The sequence below is a fragment of the Oculina patagonica genome, chromosome 4, assembly GCF_052425735.1.
Source record: "Oculina patagonica isolate OP01 chromosome 4, crgOcupat, whole genome shotgun sequence".
In the NCBI taxonomy this organism is placed as follows: Eukaryota; Metazoa; Cnidaria; class Anthozoa; order Scleractinia; family Oculinidae; genus Oculina; species Oculina patagonica.
Window position 1 is genome coordinate 57502954 of NC_135761.1, and position 24792 is coordinate 57527745.

At 36.9% G+C, this 24792-nt stretch overlaps 3 protein-coding genes across 3 annotated transcripts in view; 1 reads left to right on the forward strand and 2 right to left on the reverse strand.

The window, feature by feature from the left end:
- The window catches only part of LOC144650844 (uncharacterized), a 64019-nt gene extending 48556 nt beyond the window's left edge, over positions 1-15463 (reverse strand). The window contains exons 1-12 of the mRNA XM_078510605.1: positions 15295-15463; positions 14380-14541; positions 11351-11521; positions 10693-10881; positions 10090-10260; positions 9068-9256; positions 7826-8055; positions 5494-5726; positions 4517-4735; positions 2302-2560; positions 1604-1721; positions 853-1058 (exon numbers count right to left, since the gene is read on the reverse strand). Coding sequence (XP_078366731.1) covers positions 853-1058; positions 1604-1721; positions 2302-2560; positions 4517-4735; positions 5494-5726; positions 7826-8055; positions 9068-9256; positions 10090-10260; positions 10693-10881; positions 11351-11521; positions 14380-14541; positions 15295-15367 — 2220 coding nt within the window. The 5' untranslated portion in view covers positions 15368-15463. The remainder of the gene's footprint in view (positions 1-852; positions 1059-1603; positions 1722-2301; positions 2561-4516; positions 4736-5493; positions 5727-7825; positions 8056-9067; positions 9257-10089; positions 10261-10692; positions 10882-11350; positions 11522-14379; positions 14542-15294) is intronic.
- Positions 15464-21041: 5578 nt separating this feature from the next.
- Positions 21042-24792, reverse strand: part of LOC144650845 (uncharacterized) — a 76799-nt gene continuing 73048 nt past the window's right edge. The window contains exons 45-46 of the mRNA XM_078510606.1: positions 22326-22534; positions 21042-21212 (exon numbers count right to left, since the gene is read on the reverse strand). Of these exons, the coding sequence (XP_078366732.1) occupies positions 22326-22534 (209 nt within the window). The 3' untranslated portion in view covers positions 21042-21212. The remainder of the gene's footprint in view (positions 21213-22325; positions 22535-24792) is intronic.
- LOC144648012 (uncharacterized) overlaps positions 24018-24792 on the forward strand; it is a 23861-nt gene continuing 23086 nt past the window's right edge. The window contains exon 1 of the mRNA XM_078507668.1: positions 24018-24039. Coding sequence (XP_078363794.1) covers positions 24018-24039 — 22 coding nt within the window. The remainder of the gene's footprint in view (positions 24040-24792) is intronic.

The following is a 24792-nucleotide window of genomic DNA, read 5'->3' on the forward strand; positions in this document are numbered from 1 at the left end:
CACAGATTGAAGCAAATATATTTATTCACTTCTCCCCACCTCTTCCCCAGGGATAAAAAGTAATCAGTCGTGCCTAAGTCAATTCAGGAGCCCATCACCCTGTTGGGCTCCTGGTCTATTTCAGCAAAGTAGCAGCAAAGGCGACATTGAGTGAGGTTGTTACACGGCATATTGTGTAAACTAAAAATTGACGCCACGTACGATGTAACTTCCCCAGGGAAACAACAGGTTAAGTTTTGAACTTGCACGTACGTGGTCAGGTCGTGCGCCTACACAAGAAACCAGGGGAACTTTGCGTGGGCGTCACCGGAATAATGGTATTGCGGTTTTCAGTGATACGCGAACTCTGAAATTTAAAATCCAACTAACATAATAATGGCAACAGCCAACGAACCATGAAAACCAGAAACAAACAAAATAGATCAAAATCCTCCCGTCACAACTGCGGACAGACGTTACCTTTTGACCGGTTGAAGTGAACTTCTGTTTCCCTAGAGGTCCGCTAAGATGATTGACGGCAGCAAAACCAATAAATCGTTGGTCGAGGATTGAATTTTAGAGTTCACATTTCACTAAAAACCGCAATAAATGACGAAACCAGAAACCCCAACCCAGTCAGGGGTTTTTTTTCAGTTCCGGGGTGAAACAAACACAAAATGACTGGCTTTATAAGAAATAATCAGAATAGTTTTTCCGTAAAAAACCTGCATTTAACTTTAATAAGGACAGAAGTACAGTCATATAGCTTAACGAAAAGAGAAAATGTTTAACAAAGTAAATGTTGCCACAACTGCGTGTCAAGGAGAATGTAGTAAGTAGAAAAAACTGCTAATCGCGTTTTGGACAGCTTACCTCGACGTAAAGCTCAAGCTTGTGGAAGTACAACCCATCAAAAATGCGAATATTAGCAAAGCCTGTAGCGACTTTGATATTTTTCCATTGGAAGTGACCCGTAATGTACCACTTAGCTGTTGGCCCTATAATCATCTTGACAATTTCGCAGAATTTGTTGCCTTTGCAGTCTTTCGGCAGAACGATTTGGGCTGCGGCGAATATTCCTGCAAAAAGGGTAATTATATATGTCAGTGGTGATTTACACAAGCCTCATCTGCGGGAGAGGAGTTCAATATAAATTTAACAACTTTGCAGTCAGCCTATCTGGCGGCCTATATACCAACAAGGCCTACAGTTTTTTAAGCTCACTGGCATTTTTAACTGATGGATGTACAGTTAAAATTCAGGTTGAAGTGCTCTCAAGATGAACAGAAAGCAGATTATAACGTACCTTAGCTAGCATTTTGTATCTCGTAAGTACCCATTCGTATTAAGGTCAAAGCTCATCTAGCAAGTGCCAACTCGGGACCCTTCTAGACCAGCCAGGTGACAGGACAAAAGTATAATGGCATGCGGCGTAAAAGACATGCGCGTATATTTTGGAATGAGTAAAAATTTTCAGGAATGAGTGCAATTTCTTCGTTTGAAATGTTTGAAGTTAGGCCCTGTAAAACACACATAACATGTGGTTTACGCCATTCTGATAGAACCTTTGACGTAACAACAATTTAAACTTTTTGTTGGGTAGGCTTGCGAGAGTTATACCCACCTTGCGGGACACTTGTGGTGACAAAGCTTTTCAACGGCTCTTTAGAGAACTTGGTCTCTGCATCAACTAAGAGTTGCTGAAATCCTAACGCCTCCGGAGGATGGAAGGACACTCCAATCTGTGGAAGAATTTTGAGAAAATATGCAAATTGTTATTAATGCTATCTTCAATCGATAAAACTCGAAATCTGTGTTAGTCGTACCGTAGTTGGTGTTCACAACATGGGAAAACTTGAAAACACGAAGCTTTATAAGACTTAGCACAGATTCCTTAGATGTTTTAAAACTTAGGTCATTAAGTTAGAGTTCAAAAACCTTTCCCTCAAAAATTTGGGGAAGTTGCCTTTTCTCAACATTTATCAAAAGAGGGCACTTGCTGAAATTAAAAAAAAACTTCTTTTTCTTATATATGAAAATAAGCAAAAATAATTTGAGCGAAGCAGGAAAAATCGGCATCCATGCATCAAACTGCAAGTTTTATGTTAAAAAAAACCCCAAAGATTACTACTATGGGTTGTTTATGTTAGCAGCTTAAAAATGTTTTGTTGTCATTTTAGAGCAGCAACAAAATACACAATAATTATGCTAATGAGATAAAATAAAAACAAATGACAAACAGGTCACCTAAACCGCTAAAACGGGTACATCATAACTAAAGCACTTATAGCTATAAAACAAAAACGCACAAATTCGTTTCACCTCTAATTCGAACCCGAGTTTGTCCAAGAAATCGACTCCAATTCCAGACAGCTTTTCCGCCAGTTTTCCAAATGATTCACTGTCAAAGGCAAACCCGACAGCAAACGTAAATCGTGCAAAGCGCATTCCTGCCAAGATCTCAACGTGAACAGGAACACCGCCTGCATCGATTGAAGCTGTGAACCTGTTGACGCCACCCTTTTCCAGCTTCCTTAGCAGCTGTGCAGGCTGCATGGTGAAGTCCCAGAGACCAATTCCCCTACAGGTGAAAATCACTAATTAAAGGGACTGTGTCACGGACTTACTGAAGTTAAACTTAGGCACTGGAAATGACTATCAAGTTCGTTAAAATATATGCCATTTATTCGTAGAAATAAATAATTTTATGCAGCTTGCGACGTATGCATCTACCAACTTCCGGTCTGGGATTACTTCCGGCCATACGGGATATTCTTCATGTGTCCTTATATAGAATCGAGGCAAGCGTGGTGAATTCTCTTTCGTTACATGTCTTAAACAAGTAAATACAGTTTTCCCCTCCTTCCACTCCCTGTTTTCCGTTACACTTTTCAATGGTATGGCGGTTTTCCCCTCACCTTTGCTGGGTTGATGCTTTCGATGTTTTTGTAATGTAATCTTTCTGTCACTGTTATGTAAATAAACGGCCACCCCTCTGGCCAAAAAGATCCCAAAATGGGAAGTTTTGTTTTGTCCCAGCAAACAGAGCTCAGCCAAAGCAACACACACTGGTACTTCGAATAGGTCGTGTTAAATTGAGAAGGAGCAAGGATGCATAAATAAAATAAGCTCTTACAGCAGTGAAGGAATATTTGAATAACACACCGAATGCAAAAGAAGGTACGGATGGCCAAAAGTGTTGAAGATTGAAACGGATTGCGATATGGGTCATTGAAATATGGTCCGGCGGAACAGTTTTCACAGTTAATCTTGTCTTCTTGTAACTTTAAATTTTAACGCCCGGGAGACACATTTAGCTGCAACTGAAGCTATGGTTTTGTCATTTAGGATCATAGAATTAATTTCTTTGGAAAAATTTAGTTTCATAGCGAATATATTACAAAATTTAATAACATAAAATTAACTTAGCCGTGACACAGTCCCTTTACAATACAATACAATAGTCGACATTTTTTTTTTTTCTTATATCAGTACATTTTCAAACAGACAGGTGTTGTCGATAAAGAAATCATCAATAAGGGACAACGTGTTTGTGAGAAATTTGAACCGTTCTCTATTTGTCTTTGGTTTTGGGGGCGGGTTCGTCTCCGACTTTGCATTTTGGTAGAAAACAAGGTCTAGCTTAGGTCTGAATAAAAGGACAATTATAAATCATTTGGACTTCGAGTCGAGAACGTTTCAATCTCTAAACTCTTCTAAAGCAAACCTTAGGAATCATCTTCTTTTCAACTTTTAATCATTATTTAATTTAATTTCAATCTTATTTGTAAATATTAGAATTAACTAGTTTTTCTATTTTTTATGGTAAATAGTAACCGAAAAGCCCTGTGGGGGGCTGAGTATTAAAGTTCTTCTTCTTCTTCTTCTTCTTCTTCTTCTTCTTCTTCTTCTTCTTCTTTAATTGGATCGCTCACGCCCGGAGTGATCGTGTTGTGTTTTAGGCAAGAAACTTTTCTCTTACAATTCCTCTCTAAAAATCTTAACTGAAACCGGCATCAAAAATGCTGAGGTTTAACCTATGAAGGTCTAGCAGAGACTAAGCATAGCTTTATCATCACTGACATTCCGCAATGCTGGTGTAACTAGCACACTGTTACCCTGCAGAGAAAACCCAAGTGTCGATGTCGATGTCACATCAAGAGAAATTTGGCTTGGTCAGGTTGGCCCTTTTGATACCTGGTTGCCCTCCCTCCTTGTTCTTGATGAATCTTTTACAATAAAATTGCTCATCGAAAGAGTTGGACGTTTTTCGTGTGCTTTGATTTTTAATATGATGTGACTTTAAAATAGTTTCTATTTCATTACGTCTGTCTAATACCCCATTCACACCAAAAAGTTAAACGTGTTTAACAGTTGTTTAACGAAACAAGGTTAAAAATTGACCCGTTCACACCGCGCGCTTTGTCAAACCAAACACGTTTAAAACCCGTTTAGTTAAACTACCTCCAAGCCTTTAGTAAGCCTATATGATCTTACAAGTACCACAAAATTTGTCACTTTTAGTGAATCAACTTACTTCAAAGCCTTGACGAGGAATTCTGGTAAAGAGAGAGGATCCAGACCAAATGACGACATTATATCTAGGAACGTAGCGGAAGGGGCATTGCCTGTGGCGTACACTCCTCCACTGATAACATCCTTCTTGACTTCTGTCTTGAACAAGGTTCCTGTTTTGAGATAGTAATCTCCTTTGGCTTTAAACGTCTGGGAATTTCCCTCTGTGTAATATGTGAACCTGTAACAAAACGTCCAAGAAAAATCCATTGATAAATAAAGAAAGATGGTAAATTTTGAGTTTGATCCCTGCTTGTGACGTGATGAAAATAACATCTTTCTCAAACATTCATTTTTTTGTCTGTCATTTCCTTGGACTTTTTTTCTGTTCTTTTTTTTTTAAATCGTCGCCCCGGTCCGGCTCGTGACTTACATAGGAAAGTCGAGGGGATGGTCGTTGTACAGTTTGGAAAAGACCCCTATAAGGTACCAGATTTAATTTTCCAGGCAAGAATGAAGTTAATTTTTACAGTTGAAGAGGTATACAAATTACAGATCTTATAAGGTGAGTGGGGGAGCAGGGATGGTGCAGTGGAGAGAGTGCTCGCTTCCCACCAATGTGGCCTGGGTTCGATTCCCGGACTCGGCGTCAAATGTAGGTTGAGATTGTTGTTGGTTCTCGTCCTTGCTCCGAGGGTTTTTCTCCAGGTTCTCCGGTTTTCCTCCCTTCACAAAAACCAACACGTCCAAAATCCAATTCGGGAATACACGACCCACAAGCTTAATATAAATTTAATCCTCAGCGTCTAAATAGAGGTAATTTATTTTTTTTTGTTTTTAAACGATGCGACACTGGCCGCCAAGAGCCACGTCCCAGGAAAAAGATATGACTAACTTTCAAATTAATTTTGAGTCAACTAGTTCCTAATTTAATTTAACGTCGTTAATTTGCGGCTTTTAAAAAGCGAAAAAGTACAAAGTGTGTTATATCGATCTTACCTGACGTCCTTCATGACGTATCCGGTCAGCGGTACATACTCAACCGATTTTGCGCACTGGAACTCGTACTTTCTGAGAGCTTGTGCCTCATCAATCCAAATGGTAAACGCGGGAACATTCTCAGTTAAAGCGGGCTTAGTCCACTCCGGTAGAGCGTCGATCTTAGAATAGTATGTTGCCTTGTTTGTTACGACTTTGTTGATGGTCAAAGGATCGATTATCTCAAAGCATATCTAAACGACAACACAAGACATGTTAAAATGTACTTGACTTCAGATCAATTATAATTGCGTCACAAAAATTCATTATATTGAACATTGAATCCTGCCTTTGGGATATCAGACTACTAGATTATCGCTAATATCCTAATACTGACAAGTTTCGTTCCGTTCGAAAAACGTATTGAGTCCATTGCACGATGAATATGTCTACAACTTGAAAATGAGCAAAAATCCTAATGCTAATAAGTTTAAAAAACATTTCAATCTTCATTTGCTTGGTTATTCTTAAAACCTTGCAAAATATTTGGCGGTAATAGACAGGCAAACTATTTCGTCGTTTTCGTCTAACTTTGGAGCACTTCCTCAGAATCAAGCGGCTAATTACATGCCAGTGAAAAAAATCTGGATTTTTAGATACTTTTCTGAAGTCAAAGCTATATGCTTAGACTCACTCGCTGAAGTTTAACTAGGTTTCCTGCCATTTTTTTGTTATACGACTGATGCACCACGACAAATAAGTTTAGCTGTTATGGCGCCTGCTGACTGGGTTTGCTGTAAATTTTTTTAGGTCATTTGATCAAATGACCTCATTCTTTTGCAGGCGCGTCGGCCTTGTCTCCTACTCCATGTTGTGCTAACTGGGACGTTAAAGCTATACTCTCTATACACTATACTCTCCGCTATTAGTGATCTGAGTTGGATGAGCAAAAATTGGCAAAATGAAGAAATAACAGCTTTTAAATGTGCCTTAAAATCTGACGTCTGATATCAGTAAATCATAGCTTAGTAATTTATATGTGTTGCCTTTGCCATTAACCACATCAGAAACTCATAAGGGTTCAAACTTGTAACGCGCGTTCACAGCGTTTGGATATTCAGTTTTGCCAAGTACCATATTGGAAACACGAAGAGTTTGTACGCGAACACACGAAACAACATTTCGGTTTCGCGGTAGCTACTTAAATTCCGCCCTAAACGCTGTAAAGAAATGCATAAAGTGTATCCAAGCAATGTTCTCCAGTGTACTTAACGACCATAAAACAGGGGAATTTAGCCAAATTAACTTTATTCAGCCAAGCTTGTTCAAAAACAAGATTAGGCCACGAACGCGAGCTAGCGCACGCGTAATTAATCCAAATATTCAATTTTGATTGGCTAAGTTTTTCTCCTGATTTTCCAAATATGATTCTTAATTTTAATTAAATTAATTATTTCTAAGTCATAACAAAATATAGAAGATCTGAACAGATTAAACGATAATGTAAACGTGGGGAGCCAAAAAAACGCCACGAGCCACACAACTGTGGCACAAGCCCCACAACAAAAAGGAAGGCAAAGCTCGCGTTAAAGGGTGAAAACAACAGCAGCCCGTGGCTGATGATATTACGAAATCAAAAGTGTAATGCATACATAGTGGCAGCCACTTGTCTGAACCACAATGGTGAGCATTTCACTTCACGAGATAACGAAATGAACAAGCAGAAAAATGCTTGCCAAAAAGCAGCCTCATGTCTGAACCTTTTGGCAAGCTTAACGCTGTCCTAAGCTTTAGATAAAAATAACAAAAACAGGCAGAATTTACACAATTTACAAAACAAAAACACAATAGCACGATCTTAAAACTGGTTGCATATAGGATCAAAATTAACTTGTACAGCATAACAGCTAAAGCTTGCTCATCAAAGGGGATATAATTCCCCATCATAATGGAGAACGAAGCCTCCAATAAAACTGGCATGACCAGTGTACAAGGGGAACACAGCAATCATATTATCCCAATCGCATCACCTATCGTAACAGGCCCACATTAATATCTACTAGTCACAATAATTAACCCAGTTTAAACAGCTTTCTTTTGCATCTACATTACATAAAGTTGGTCGTGCCTACAGTCTATTCTCATTCTACACAAAGTACTCCGCACTCCATGATTAAGTTCTTGTGAGACAAATTTGGCTGGATCCAGTGGTAGTGTTTCAGTTGTCTGTTTAGTCTCGTTAATAGTAACGAATGTGCAAACGCTTTGTACAGTGCGAATTATAGGGAGTTGCACGTTTCAACACTTATGGGTATCTGACCACATAAAATCATTGCATGCGTAATCCACAAACCTTCTTCAGCTTTTTTTGTCCATAATCGTCTTTATCATCATCCACCGTTTGTATGGCAAACCATCCGCTTTCTAGCTCAGTTCTCATAAAATTAAAGTTTGAATACACAGCAAAGGGAATATCGCTTTTGTATGATCCAGTAGCGGAAAACTTTTCGGCTGATTCACACTCGAGAGCAATCCAGGATTTGGGATCGGTTGAAGTTTTGTCGGGCTTGTTCGGCTGGTAGGCTATAAGGTAAGGACGAAACAATACACAATTACGAACAAGAAAAAGATTAAATAATCATTTTCTGAGCACGTTGGTGGTACCCACGAGGCAACCTGCTGGACATTTTTACAGCGTACATGCAGCGGTACACAATAAGATAAGATAAGATAACTTTATTTATACACGGTTTTTCCATCAGTCAATTAAGTTACTGGACTATCTACCTATCTAACTACAAAAATTTAATAACAACAAATTCAAATAACAAAAAAAAAAAGAAAAGTCTGCTTTTCACGGAGGCCGTGTCTAAAATTTACTTAAAATTTAGATATTACTTTAAACTGTGCCGACTTAATTTAGATTTGAAATCGGCCAGTGAAGATGCTTGTCTTAGGTCTATAGGTAAGTTGTTCCACAACTGAGCTCCGCTGTACGAAAAACTTTTCTTGAGATAATCAGTTCGAGGTTGTGGAAGAACTAATTTGTTTTCGGTATTCCTTAAACGATAAGCACTAACATCGTCACGAATATATATGCTATAGTTTTTTTTTTGGTTTAACTTCTGACTATCAGGAAAAATCATAGGGTCTTTTGAGCTACCTCGCGTAGCTTCCGACCTGCAATGGTCTTACAACACTTTGCATTTTTAACAGAATAGCATTGTTTTGCACCATCTAGGGATGAATAAAGCCGTTAAAATAATCTGGGGAATAAATTTTTTTAAAACAGGTTGGGCTCTCGGCCAATTATAAGGAACTAAAAAAAAGCATCGAATGATAATTGTATTTAATTTTAAAGTTGTTTTGACTGCTCAATTGGCTTATTTTTTAGAGTTTGTCGTTCGCAGTCCATCTTTATTTCCCTTAGTGGTTGCCATCTTTGTTTATCATTGTTTGTTTGGTGTTTTTGCGGGTTCACTGCTTCTTGCAAACGAAAAACAGAACATGTGGTACGTACCCAGGGTAGTTTTTAGGTTTTATTTATTTTGAAATTAATTCGAACAATGACTTAGAATAACATGATCATACTTACTAGTGCACCCATCCTCTTGCGTGGGACAGATTTTCTCTTCCTCTGCCAGCCCTGCACAGTCATCGCCGCCATTTGCCGGGGAAGGATTGGTGCAGGTTCGGGTTCGTTTCTTTGAGCCCTGAAGACAATAAGTTGGCTCTGTGCATGTGCTCCAAGATGAATACGCTGACCACCCTCCATCAATGGCGCCTGTAAAAATTAAAAAAATACTTGCTATTGACGAATAACACGATTGTCATAGCAACACAGGAATCTACTGAGCGACAAGTTTTGAAGCCATTACGGAACTGTGCCAATGACATTTTATTGCATTTCATTTCTAATTGATCAAAAAAGGGCAAGCTCTGAAATTAACAGACTTAAATAACTGCATTGCTCCTCGTACCCTGACAAATAACTTTCCAATTAAATGTAGAAAATTGTCACTAGCTTACCCAGTATTTTGACAAAAACCTATATTAGGTCGTATAGTGTGTTCATCCGCAAGTAGTTCTGAGAAGAGCTGTTGTTAGTGACTGACGTTTCGACAACCTGAGCGGAAGTCATTTTCAGATAAAAAAAAAACCTACATTATAAAGTTCGTTTCGGATTAATTTTTAAAAAAAATCGAGAGGAGAAACTCTAGAATTCGAAAGTGGGTCTTCCATTTCATGAGTTCGAGTTCGAGTTAGAATTTCGAGGTGAGTTCGAGTTCGAGTTAGAATTTCGAGTTGAGTTCGATTCGATAGAATCGAGTTCGAGTTAAAATATCGAGTTCGAGTTGCTTGCGGTTAGCTCCACTCTGGTTTGCTTGCGGTTAGTTCCACTCTGGTTTGCTGGAGGTTAGTTCCACTCCTATTTTCTTGCGGTTAGCTTTCATTTGGTGATAAGGGCGACACTATACGTGACCAACTGAGAAAATGTTACCCCATAACTCGAACGCGAAATGTCTAACTCGAACTCGAAATTCCTAACTCGAACTCATAAATTCGATACACTCTTCAAAAGTAATGTTACTTTTTGTACAAATATTGATTTCTCACCAGGACATGAAGTCAGTTTACAACTCTTCGCCTGATTTAAGTCTCCAGTGCAGTTTCGTCCGCCATTAATAGGGGTGGGGTTATTACAGGCTCTGCTTCTAGACTGGCAACCAGTCCCACACGTCTTACTGCATGTTGTCCATGCGGACCACAAACCTAAACCTCCATCAACTGTAAATGGCAAAAAAAAAAAAAAAAAAATAATAATAATAACAATGCGTCGACCACTTAATGATTATCAAATTAAAATATTTTAATCACATTTTTAAAAGATTTGGAATATTTTTCAATATCCAAAGTTACTCTTCTCGAATTTTGTGTTTCATGTAATAAGGCACTGTTCCGTCATGTTAGACAAAATCGACTTATTAACAATAAAAATACGTGTTTAAAGATTTCAAAGCTGCTTGTTATGTTGAGTAGTAGTTAACTGTTCGGAAATCAACAAGAAACCTTTACTTTACTCTAAAGAATTTTTTAAATCTTGTAATATATATAGTTTTAATACACTTTTATAAAATTGTAACAATACACGTAATTCAGTCCAAGGACTGCTAAGTGTTATAGTTTTTAATAAACGATTCTTCTCAATGTTTCACAAACCTGGACAAGGTGCGAAGCAAGCTCTTACTGACTCTGAGCTGTTACCGACACAGGCTTTCCCACCATTCATTGGGGGTGGTTGATTGCACAGTCTTGTTCTTTTCAAAACGGTTCCTCCCGGTAGTCCGCATGTTTGAGAACATTGTGTCCAAGGAGTCCAGAAGCTCCATTCTCCGTCAATTGGGCCAGCTAAAAATATAAAACAATCGAACTGCTCAATGTATGTCTTGCGCGTCAAATGGATCACTCAAGCTTTAATTTGTTCTTTTTTTTACAATTAACGCCATAGTGATTCCAATTTTGTCAATAGTATAATAAATTATAATCAGTTTAGATCCTGGGACACACACTTGAATAAAATAGAAATGTACAATAATTTCTTCCCGAATCCACCACCTTTAAATGAATGAACTTACGACATCCTCTTTTAGCCCCACACGAAAAAGGAAAGAACAGTTAAAATACCTGGTACCTAAAGTAACTTGCATTTTAGATATAGAAAATCATTTAAAATGCCATTTGCGTTTGGTAATGTTTCACAAAAATATAAATTGTTTTATTTGAAATGTTTTCAAAATTAAACAAAATTGTTCTTTTTCAGTGTTTACTCTTTAAATATTGACAGTTAACTTGTTAACTTTCTTTGATTTTAGCTTACTTGGGCACGGCCAAATACATTCTAGCTTCGTTTGAAAATTGTCTCCAGTACAATTCTTTCCGTCCGGGGTGGGTGTGGGGTTAGTACAAGCTCTGCTCCTGTTGACTACCGATCCTCCGCACGGGTTGTCACAGAGTGACCACTGACTCCATTCGGTAAACCCACCGTCAACTAAAATGGTATATCATTGAAGACAAGTTAGTAAGAAAACACAGGAATTAAGGGACGGACTGTACTGTCGTGAATTGTAATAAACGTCGTAAATTGTAATACCTGTCGTAAATTGTAATAACAGTTGTCGTGATTTGTAATAGCTGTCGTAAATTGTAATAACAGTTGTCGTAAATTGTAATAATGCACCTATCGCAAATTGTAATAACATGCTGTCGTAATTTGTAATACGCCGAGCTGTCGTAAATTGTAATAGCACATTGCCGTGATTTGTAATAACCAGTATTATCATATTTTATTTTGCCATTTAACTCTGGAAATCTGTTAATCTATTAACTGCAAGCATTTCACAGCGAAGGGAGTCAGTAAGAGGTTCCGGCATCTTTTTAAATAAAAATGTGCATTAGAGTGATTTCATTTATTTTAACCCGTGAAACACTATCTACCAGTCAGTGCACAATAGTCAAAAATAAATGGAATAAGTACCTAATAGTATCAAAAAGTGTACAACTATTTCACTGGTTTAGTGAAATCACTCTATTTTGATCAAAGGGACTATGCCACAAATTTTAGCCAGAATTAGGTATCGGAAATGACCATCAAATTCGGTGAAATATAATAATAGCCCCTAAAACAGTAAAGGAACATTTCAATAACGCAGCAAATACAAAAGAAGGTACGGATGGCCATAAGTGATAAAGATTGAATCTGATTGCAATATGGGTTTTTGAAATATCATTGGGCTGAACAGTTTTCAAAGTTATTCTCGTTTGCTTGTAACTTTAAATTATAACGCCTGGGAGACAAATTTGGTTGCAATGCAAAGAAGCTATGGTTTTGTCATTTGGATGCATAGGAGTAATTGCTTTGCAAACATAAAAGTTTCATAGTAAGTATTTGGCAAAACTTAAAAAATAAACTTAACTCAGCCGCGACACAGTCCCTTTAAAGAAGGAAACAAACCAAAGGAAAATAGAAAAGGCAGTGACTTTACACTAGACAATCATTCAAAAAAGAAGCTAATATTTGAAATAAGACCCATTATCCACCTTAAAAAATAAAGACCAATGACTTGTTAAGGACCGACTAGAGAAATCACAATGAAAACTCACGTTTCCCTTTATGTGCTTTGCTGCAAATTTGTTCCGGTGAGAAGATTAATAATGCTGGATAGCCCTCATGACGATATCAAGCAGTAAAATAAATTTATGCCACGCGCTCGTTAACTGTTATTCCTTATAGATAACGAAAATGAGATTTCTCAATGATTGATTTCCTAATTCTCATTTCAGGGCTGTAACTAGCAAGAGGCAAGACGAGGCACTTGCCTCGTCTAAATTTACCCAAAATTAGAAACAAAATATTTTTATCAAGAAATAACTCATGAAAAATGTCTCTGAAAGAGATTCATAGCTTCTAGATTTCAAATTTTTCTGTAAGGTATGCCCCACAAACCCACTTGCAAGATCTTGCCTCGTCTATGACAAAGGTCTGCTTACGGACCTGCATTTTATAGAATTATTACAAAACACGGCAATGTGCTATTACAATTTACGACAGCTCGGCGTATTACAAATTACGACAGCATGTTATTACAATTTGCGATAGGTGCATTATTACAATTTACGACAACTGTTATTACAATTTACGACAGCTATTACAAATCACGACAACTGTTATTACAATTTACGACAGCTATTACAATTCACGACGTTATTACAATTCACGACAGTACAACGGACCATTATTCTTGGAGGGGGGGGGGGATGAAAAATTTTCCTCTGCAAACTTTTTTTTAGTTTATGCACCTCTGCAAACATTTTTTTCGAAATTCTTACTATTTTTTGTTATACATATCGTGTTTGCAAACAATTTATTTTGTCTTTCCAGGCCCTGCAAACAATTTTTTTCAATAATTTTCATCCCCCCCCCCCCCTCCAAAAAAATAATGGTCCGTCCCTAAAGCAAATACAATCGCGATTTCTCGAACCTACTGACCGCGAACCAAACGTCGTGTCCGTTGGATTTGCTACACTACAATTTTTAGCACACTACAATTTTTAGCACACTACAATTTTTAGCACACTACAATTTTTAGCACACTACAATTTTCTTTCGATACACTTCAAACCAAGTTGGTTTCGCTTGGAGGATAGAGAAATCGGGATTCAACAGCCTCGTCCCCAGTCGTTCCCGGCGAATTTGGATGTGACGTAACCCGCCAAGCTTGTCGGGAAAGTTCGCTATCGCGCTCGGTTCCAGTCCTTCTCCGCTCACTCGCATAGCGCGGTATGGCCTGGGAGCGAGGCTGGGGATTCTACTGATAACACAAATTGGTTTTCTGAAGAATTTTCAGGTTTTTCTTAATTCGAAGATTACTCAGATTTAGCAGGCGCTCTCAATGGATGTTCCTTGGTCACATTGAGGACCAATATAACAATTGTACATTGTTGCCGAATTTCGTGCTACTTGCATTTGTTTTTAGCCTCTTGGAATCAACTGAGCCTGCAGTGCCATTGCCGTTGCTTAGCAACATGGCGTATGTTCCTTTTGGCGCTATGCTGACGTGATAATGTTCTGAGAACACAAGTGTAATTACGAAATTTTTTGATTGGTTTATTTTTATAATAATATTTTTGTTACTAGCAAATAATAACAATGCTTACTAACACATTTTGCTAATTAAGACAATAACGAATAACATAACTTACAATACGGTTTTTAAATTACATTTTGAACTTACAATGTCCTTACAACAGTAGTGCCAGAAACGACACCTTTTTCAACGCGACGTGATTCTTCGGTGATTCTTGATCATTATTTTAACAATACAATTATGCAATAAGCAAAATACTCACTCATGCAGTCTTTTTGCTCCGAACTTTCTCCTACGTCACAATACTGTCCATCTGCACTTGGTATCGGATTCGTGCAAGTTCTTGTTCGAATGCGCTGATTTCCCGCGCAAATACCAGCAGCGCAACCGCTCCAATCTGACCAACCTGACCAACCACCGTTCACTTTCGCGCCAAAAGACAATGTGAAAAAAAAAAAAAACAATTAGTCTATAATCTGGCCATCAAATATTAAACTTTAACATTAGATTGAAGATGAACAGTTTCTACAACAGGTTACGAACTTCGTCATCTTTTTAATTCGAAATGTTTTGGCTGAAAATAATATTTAATCCAAGTAATTGCCTGGTGCCACTGTTAAGTGACAGCGTAGGTGTTGCAACGCATAAAAAGACGAAATACAGCCAATTAAAAACGAATTCAATTCTCGCGACCACGGTTGTCCTTTTGTCGTAATTATGTAACTTAAAATTCTCTCTATCCTTATTTCAAAATTGTTTTTCCACTATTTGCATGTGATTCATTTCCTACGTAATGAAGTTCCTATTTTGGATTTTTGCTAAAAAAACGAGATCTAACCGGGGATTATACCAATAAAAAAGTGTAAAATTCTAATTGATGTGTACATCATGTCTAAAACAATGCAAAAAACTGAGTCTGCAAAACGACTGATGTAAATTTACAGAGGAATAAATCGGAAATGTAACTTTAAAACTCAAAATTGCTGTCGCTCTTCATAAATTTCTAACTTTTCTAATTGAGAGAAGAGAGACATTTTGGACTGTCTAGTTTATAGTAGTTCGTTCATAAACCAATACGACTTTACCCAACATCTGATATGTTTGGCACAAAGGTTGTAATTTTTCACACATTTGTGGCTTTTAAAATAGATTTGCCATAAATCAAAATTACCCTTACCTGCCGCTTCCACATAATTCCAAAATATCACTAGAGACAAAAACAGAAATAAACAAGTAATAACGCTTTTCATATTGAAAGACAATCTGTAAAACTATTTTAGACTGAGCAAGGCTAAAGCATAGCTCTCGCGGTGAACCAGCTTAACAACCGTCTTGCTCTCCCTTAATGCGAGTGATTAATTTAAACGGTTTAAAATGAAACTGTTTCAAAAGATCCATGCATGTTTAATTTATGAACACCTGAAATGATTTAATATAGCAATTGACACAGATGGGTCAACAGAACTTGCTGACAATGTAAATCTTACAGTAACAGTGTATTTACTCTCACTAATTAGAATTATTTCACAAGAACTAAATCAGTCTATTAGTAGATTTCACCTTTAATAACGCCTTGGTGGTGTAAACCTCTTAATTAAGACATTCACCGTCTAACAAGTTAATTTCGATTAGTATATTTTTCCTATGAAGAGAAAAGAAATTACGTTACATATAGTTCTTAGAGCACACTGCATTAGAACTTATCTTAATATGATTGATTTAACTAGCTACCGTATATATCACGTGGTTTATAAAGAAATTTGAATTTTTTAATTTTTAATCACCTTACACGGGATTTCTTACATGGGGTGGTCGCTTGTGTCCGATAGGTTTACGCGTGGACAAAGTTTTAGTCGAATCTTTATTCTTTCAGAAATTTATTTTAAATTTATATAAATAAACGTTTTTATTTAAATAAAAAGCAATATTCAATGCTCGATTCACCCTTAAAGCAGTTTTGAAATATAGATTTCCTAATCAGTCGTGTTTGGAACCTCGATTAAAAAATAAAGAGTAACTTTCTAAAGAACAAAACGAAGAACTATTCTATTTGTGTATGAAAATCACGTAAATAACAAGCGCAAATAATCTACAGTAATTTCAGTATTATGTTTACTTTAAGGCCGATTAATTTCAGCTTTGTCATAAGTTTTCCTCGCGTATCAAAAACTGTAAAACACGCTTTGGCACTGAAATTTTGCTCAAGCATCTAGAAAACAACCTCAGAAACAAATATTACTAAGTAAATATATGTCGTATTCTAAGATATTAACCAAAATGAATATCCCTAAAAGGGACAGGAATTAGCTTCAGAGTTTGTAGCTAGCCATTGTACAAGTTTGACGTCAAGGAATCGGCAATAACTCTATCTGTGTAAAAAGCTACGCAAACTAGGCGTGGAACTATCGCAGATGACCAAACAAAAATCTAAATCAATTTTTCGTGGTTTCACGGATCCGTGAATGATTTTCAAGGGAGGCAAAATTGGCTGTTGACCAATTAGAATGGACTAATATTAATCGCCTGCGAGTTTTGAAAACTGGTTTCAGGAAAGACATAGCCTCACACAGATTTTTCAGATTTAAATCAAAATAATGAAGATCAGACTAGTATTTTTCACCACAATAGACCTTTTTATTTGCACTTTTGTAGCCTTTCCATTCTCCATCAGGCAACTTTTAGAATGCAGTTTTCTTTTTGTCTTTTCTAAGGACAATTGCATCAAGATGGAAAGTGAATTAATTTAGGTGAGTGCCAAAACGGTCACTTTAACTAGTGGTTGTTTTAAATTACTCCACTGAGCTTAAATTAAATAGCATCTATTTTTTTTTATGTACATGTAGAACAAGAGATGTCGTGACAAAGAATGGAAAAGGTGAGAAAAAGAGGACAAAAGGTGAGAAATTTTTCATCCGAAGTTTGTTGTAAAAAATGTTACAACTCTTGTGAAAACCTTTCAAAATTATCATCTTATTCAGAGGAGAATCCATAAAATCACAACAGAATAAGTTGCCACCAGCTTAAAAGAAATTAAAGAATTGCGAAGAATCTTTAAACATCCTCGCGAAAATTGTTTAAAGGTTTGTGTGACTTTTGAGGGAATAGATAAAAATCGGCAGGGAATTGGAAACATTTTACATAAGTTTATTTCTTCTATTTATACGTACAAAGCTTGGCGCCACTTCGCGAGCGAAGGAAGAGCCTAGCACGCTAAGATACTACATCACAGGGAACTAGCAGATTTTTGATCTAAACTGTACTCAAATTAGTGGTGGCAACTAAACCTACGAAAAACATTATTTTTGAACATAAAAAGAAAAACCGGATCGAAGACTCGCGGAAACAACTTGAAAAGTTAAGCCTCAATTTTTGAGTCTAATGCTTGCGTGCGCTTTGCGCATGCGCATTAGACTCTTTGTTATATGAAAAAAGCTGTTAGCAATCCCAAGGGAATGGTTCGGGATCGATAATCGTTCGCTGTAATGTAGAAAACAATGATCAGCTACAAGAACGGACTCCGTACGGACACGCACGATTAGTTTCAATTAAAAACAGCCAATCAGCGACACGTGTTCCCACGCATAATTAAAAGTTCTTTCTCAAGTCACGATTATTCAACACTTTAACAGGACGTAATAATTTTCCAGTTAAGACATTTGTAAGCTTTTTGTGAAAATAAATCTTCGTTTTCAGTTCAGTTAAGCACTTGTGTTTTCGTCTTGCTTAAAAAGCAAGACGTCTTTGAGAAAAAAATATTTCGACGGCGACTCGCGTTTATTTACACAATGCGACCAAATATTTATTTTGTTTTAAAAAATAGAAAACTTTACCTCGTATTTTGTATTTAAGTCATTCGAATTTTGACCAATTTTTTCTTTACAGTGCAAACAAAAACCTTCAAAAATAAAAGATGTACATGGATAAATGTAAATCAAGTTACGCGACTAAATCAAAATGCGTTTGTTTGGCCGCTTTGCAGTATTACACTGTCCCGGCCTTTGCCATACACTGAAATCGAATTTCATGCTTTTACGACTCTCAGAGATCTTAAGTTCTTCTTACAGCTAGAAAAATCATAAAATGGTTACATTGATATGGAAGTGATGATTCGCGAAATTTGTACATCATGATAAACAGTCTTCGCTCCTGTGTATGGTAGCTCGATAATAATTGCCTAGTTTCCAGCGTTCAAAAGGTCATCATTATATTGACGTGAGCATTTACACCCGTTTTTAGGAAAATCTGTCACTAAGTGCTTACAGTACAATGGAGTAACAGTCACTATTTCAAGTGCTTTTATTGCAAAATCTGTTTCAAGAGTCATCATCAAAATGGTGAAAAATCTGAAAGAAAACGATGTGAAGTTCTTCAACCCTTGTTGTAATGAACATGCTTTTTGTAAATCGTCACGCAATCTTGTCCAAATGTTTAATCGTTTCTGCTTTTACGGACAATACGGAAGAAGTAACATCAACTCCTGTTCATACTTTAAATTTTGTGAAGCATATAACATTTATGACTGTTTCGTTTTCATCCATAATCATCCACGATGCCCCTAGCTTGCTATAAGCATTTTAAATTAAACTCCCGAACACAAACCTCTAACCAATTTTAACCGGCTTACGAAAACCGCGCAATCTGTATCACTATGCCATACGGCATTAGACTCATGTCACCGTTGGTGACCTATTTTTCAAGGTGCAATCCGTTTCCATCCGAGCCATCCGCAGCCAAAGACGTTCGTTAACAGTTTCAGTGCTCTAAAATAGCAATTTTTTGATAAAAACTAACTATTATTTTTTCGGTTTCCTGTGACAGAAATATAAATTTTGGCTATTAAATCCGTGATAAGCCCTTTAAAGCGAGGTAAGACAAATTATCAGGGGCTAACAAAATGTAAGCAGGTTTTTACCAGTGGCAATTTTAGCGATGGAACATTCACCTTAATACACTATGTCTCGTAAAAACATATCTATCATTAAGCGAGATGTTGATTGTGCGTCTGTTCTCGAATATTTAGTGACAAGCAACATTAAAATTGTCTCATTATTCAAGCCACAAACTACGCGGAGTTTAGTTTGAAAACGTTTCAAAAAACTCGGCACAAATTAATAAACAAAACCTGTTTTGAATTAATCTCAACGATACGAAGAAGTTTGGCAAAGTTTCATTTTGGAGGAGAACCAGGTTTTCCTGACATTTGTAGCCAATCAAAACGCGCTATTTTCACAGTTTGTTGCAAAAAAAAAACTCGGAAAGTTATGATGCACGCGAGTGACACCAAGAAATGAGGGAGACATAATTTTGTTCAGAAATATTGCTCACACAATCTCAAACCATGGTTTAATGAGGTTAACAGGAAGATTCCAAATAGTTGCGGCGCTGAACACGAAAAGACATTATATTCCTTGCACAAATCAAATGGTGCAAGGATTAACTTCTTTTCTGCTGCCGCGCGGCTGTAGAAAAAAATCGGCTCTGAATTGATTAAGTTTGCTGAAGAAAGGACAAAAGAAACTGTCGATATCTAAGCGAATGGAAGGGAAAGGGATTGATTTCTGAATTAATTATCCAATATAAAAACCTCTTTGAAGTTCAAAAATGGGGTAAGCCTTTATTTTGATTTTAATTTCAATTTCAATTTACGAATGAAAAGATGTTTCCTATTTTTACTTTCTAAACGAAATTGTGTCGGTTTTCAGACCTTCCCATAACAAATGATTTGCTGCCTTTTTGTGTTTATTCAATCGCGGTTCGTTTACAGTCAAACAGAACTTTTTTTTGATGGGAACTCTGCAATTATGTTGGGCGGCGATGTACTAATTACAACTTTCAATTCAAATTGGCTCGAGCAAGTTGCCAAGGTCCAGTTTTCATTTTACCGTTTAAACCATAATAATTCCACCTCTGTTTCAAAGAAAAAGAAAACTAATCACCCTTTGGTCGACTGTTTATCAACGGGCTTAGTTCAAATGGCTGGAAATTCCACTCAAAAATTAAAGTTACGTTTTAAGTTTTTAAGGTCGTGGGGAAAACCTTGCATGAATAAATTTTTGAGGCGAAATATTGCTTTACCTACATCTTTTAAAACGCTTATATCTCGGCTGTTGTGGATGCAATTAAGCTCAAATTTTACAGAGACATAAAGAAATGATGAAAATTACGATCTTTTTTTATTTAGTAGATTGCACTTAACGGCGATGCTAGAGCCTCGTTAGTGCTAAATTGGAAAAGTCATGACTTTGTGGCAGAGTTTGCAGAACGAGTAGATGACAGTACTCTGCGGTTTTGTCAAAAACTGATCAGTCAATACCTTTGGTGTGTCATAACAAACGCGGAATTTTTAATTTACAGTTTGCCAGTAAGTTATGTTGGTTTAAATGTGCAAATTTGAATTTAAAGCCTTCTCTCTCTTTTTAAAAGCACTCCTCTAAAATTCTGCTTCTGTTATGACACACTACAACATTCCTAGTTTACCTCTCTGCAGTGGCAGCTCATGAAGCTCTAGCTATATCCACGCTGAATTCCCTGACACAAAATTGTCGGAAAAAGTCCAAACTTTGAGATTTCCGAACGTGTCCCGACCAAAACATTGCCAAGCAAGGTATGTAGTAATTATAATCCACGATTTAATGTTTAGATAAGACAAGAACAATACGTTTTAATACGTTTTTAAAAAGAACACGATTGTTTATGAGTTATTCGTTGCCTATTAATGACTGGGTGCTTCAACGTCACTGGACAGTTTACAAGAACATCGCTATTCATTTTTCTCAATAAACCTTTTAATTGGTGAATTTTCTTCCACGTGACCCGGCTCAAGCAGTGATAACAGCCTTGTAGTTAGGGTCCTCGCTTCTTATAACAATGCTCTCGAGGGCGGTAACTACTCATTTAACGAGACATACGCAAAACGAAACAGTATTCAAGGTTTGCTAAGTTTTAATGAGATTTATTTGGTTTTATCACCATTCAATTACAAGATAAAGGTTTAATGATTTGTGTTTCAATGTGTGTGAGACACTCGAAATCTTCATCGTTTTGATCCGTCAAACCATTATGTGGTTGTGTTCAACTGACTAGGATATAGGATATCTAAAAGAAAAAAAAAACAGAAAAGTTTAAGCTTACCCTTAAAGAAATGTTTAAATAACGTTGTCATAGAAAAAAAAAGAGAAAAAAGGTAGATAGGAATTAATTAGCGTAGTCTCATAACTAATAGCATTTACAGAAAACTCACGAGTTTTTATCTGCACACTTTGAGACCACTTTTTTATGCTGTAACAAGATAAATTGATTTATTCGTATTATGAGGCATTTTGGGGCCATTTGTACGAATAAATTTCTTGCATTCGTTTAATTATTTTTTTATTTGACTTTTCCCTTTTTTCTATGACAACCTATTGCAATTATGTGTACACAAAAACATTAAAAGATAAGGCATTTGTAAGTTTCACGTTAATGTACTGACAGATCTGTTAAGGTGGCAGGGACGCGGAGAGGGAGTGGCTAGGGGGGCTTCAGCCCCCCCCCCCTCCCCCTCCATTTTTTTTACAGTAACATGAAAAACATGAAAATAAATTTAGAAAACAAACGAAAAATTACTGAAAATGTTTCGTTTCTGGACGCGATATTATTGATTTAGTTTGTAAAGGAGGAATGTAACAGCAGTTACTATTACCAAAATAGATTCAAAAAATGTTAGGTTACTACAGGATCATGCCCTTTATTGGCTTCTTTAACAGCGAGTGGACTTCTCATGAAAAAGGCCTGTTTCATCATTGGTCAGGCTCGATCCGAACAAGTGGGTTATTAAAGTTTATAAGACATTATGGTTTGTTTTCGAGCTCATGCTTGAGGTAATTCATTGTGGAACAATGAAAATGAAATTGTCTTCTCTATTTTAATTCGTTCTAGTAACATATCAGTTTCCGGTACTTCAAAATGTTGAGAAAGGTTCGTGGCTTGATGTAAGGTTTAAAGGGTCAGTGAGTAGTTATATATTTTGCGGAGCAACGTCTCTTTATCGCAACGTTTTGCCGTCGTTTTAAGCAATACTTTTACCGAAAAATTTTAAGCCCTGAAAGTGAATTAACATCAAAACATCAAATACAAGCAAACACAACAAACCACGGTCGTTTAGACTGATGGTCACTACAAATGAAACGTATTCCTAGACTTATATATGTACGCCACTTTATTTCTCACCTATCCAGTGACTGCACTGGGTGATGAGCCAGCCTGGACATTGATTGTGACCTGCTTGGTAATCGAACCATTTTCGTTTGAAGCTCTGCACTCGTAAGTACCAGAGTCTGCGACAACAGCACCAGAAATAGAGTATTCCACACCAGTCAGCTTAGAGTTCAGGTCATACACATTCTTAATGGTGAGGCGGTCCGAAGAAGGAAGCGAGCCTGTAGAAATATTAGAGCTGCTGCGTTAGGAAGTACAACCATACTTACGTACGATAGATCGTTATTTAAAAACTTTTGAACTGTGTAAGCAAAGACAAAAAAGTTAATCACTTTTTCTTAGCAGAATCATTTGAATTGTTGAAAAATAGGCAAACTTCCTATTATTTATCGAACTTTATCGTACTCTTTTCATTTATGGCATTCATTTCGTTCCGCGACAATCATTTTGATTGACAAGATCTCGTGACAGGGTTTTGCAAAGAACCTATTCTTCGCTATCAACTTAAAGTTCCTAAGTCACGCTCACCACTGTTATCACTTGCTCAGTCCGTTTTCAGAAAATAGTCTTCACTGTACTCACAGAGCACCCTACGAGCTGAGTTCTCTTGCTCCAATCAAGATATTTATTAAGGTGGCTCAACTGGATTTTCAAGGGGCAACACCGCTCAAGTTTGAGAATTAACTACGTCGCCATTAACAGTGCTATCGAAAAACCATCACCACAGTTGTATTAGATAAAGATGAAATTTTTTCATGACCAGTGTTTTATTGGCATCGGAGTTGCCATAGCAACGAAATGACGTCATTACGTTTTTTACGTTCGCTCGTATTCCTCGGCACCAGGAGATTTTTTCGAAAATCGCTCAAAGGAGCTTGTACCACACATGGCTGCCTCGATGTTGGCAAAGTTTGAACAAATTCTATGAGAGCGTTTTCGAAATATTTGGGGATGAAGTTTTCAGGGCTATAAATACAGTCAAAAACATACTAACGAGAAAATGGGGTAATATCTAAAGAAAACGAAGCGCTTGTGAATTGCAATTTCATCTTATAGTAGTTTGATTCCATTTAAAATCGTGGGAAAACAGTGGTGGGGATTGCTTTGGTCGATTGCGAGAAAAAAGAATTTGATGAGCGTGCGTTCCGGTGCTCTTGTTGCCATTTTTGTTTATAATTTGGTCTATACCTACAAAAATGATAATAAATTTAAAACCGCTCGATTAATTTTTTTTTAAAATTTGTTAAATTTGAGGTTTGTCATTAATTGATATAGCTTGCAAGTTTCAAGCTCATTGAAAATATTTAAGGCAGTAAAATTGGGCCTTCAATGTACTGATTTTTTCTCGCAGATTTCTTGTTTACAAGCGAGTGTCCTCATTATTCACGGGTATTCTTTTCAAGTTTCATATCCACGTGCACGACTTCAGCAAAAATTTCATTTTTGCATTTGATAGGACGTTCGATTGCTTTCCGAACAATTTTCCGAAACATGCTTATATTGCTTAAAAAATTGTAACAGCATTTGTCGTTCTATTGATGTCAAGGACCTCTGTCCAAAAAACTAAAGCTATTATTCTGCATATATTGTCATTGCTATTCTCACCCCAAGGCAGATTAGCATGCTTCGGAAAAATTTTCGGAAAGCAATCGAGCGTCCTATTTAATGCAAATGATATTTTCTGCTGGAGTGGTGCACGTAGATATGACACTTGAAAACAATACCCGTGAATAATGAGGACACTCGCTTGTAAACACGAAATCTGCGAGAAAAATCAGTACATTGGAGGCCCAATTTTATTACCTTAAATGTTTTCAATGAACTTAAAACTTGCAAGCTATGTCAATCGACGACAAACCTCGTGTTTGTCAAATTTTTAAAAAAATTCATCGAGCGGTTTTTAATTTATGATCACTTTTGTAGGCATATACCAAATTATAAACAAAAATGGCAACGAGAGCACCGGAACGCACGCTCATCAAATTCTTTTTTCTCGCAATCGACCAAAGCAATCCCCACCACTGTCTTCCCACGATTTTAAATGGAATCAAACTACTATAAGATGAAATTGCAATTCACAAGCGCTTCGTTTTCTTTAGATATTACCTCATTTTCTCGTTAGTATGTTTTTGACTGTATTTATAGCCCTGAAAACTTCATCCCCAAATATTTCGAAAACGCTCTCATAGAATTTGTTCAAACTTTGCCAACATCGAGGCAGCCATGTGTGGTACAAGCTCCTTTGAGCGATTTTCGAAAAAATCTCCTGGTGCCGAGGAATACGAGCGAACGTAAAAAACGTAATGACGTCATTTCGTTGCTATGGCAACTCCGATGCCAATAAAACACTGGTCATGAAAAAATTTCATCTTTATCTAATACAAATGTGGTGATCGTTTTTCGATAGCACTGTTAATGGCGACGTAGTTAATTCGCAAACTTGAGCGGTGTTGCCCCTTGAAAATCCAGTTGAGCCACC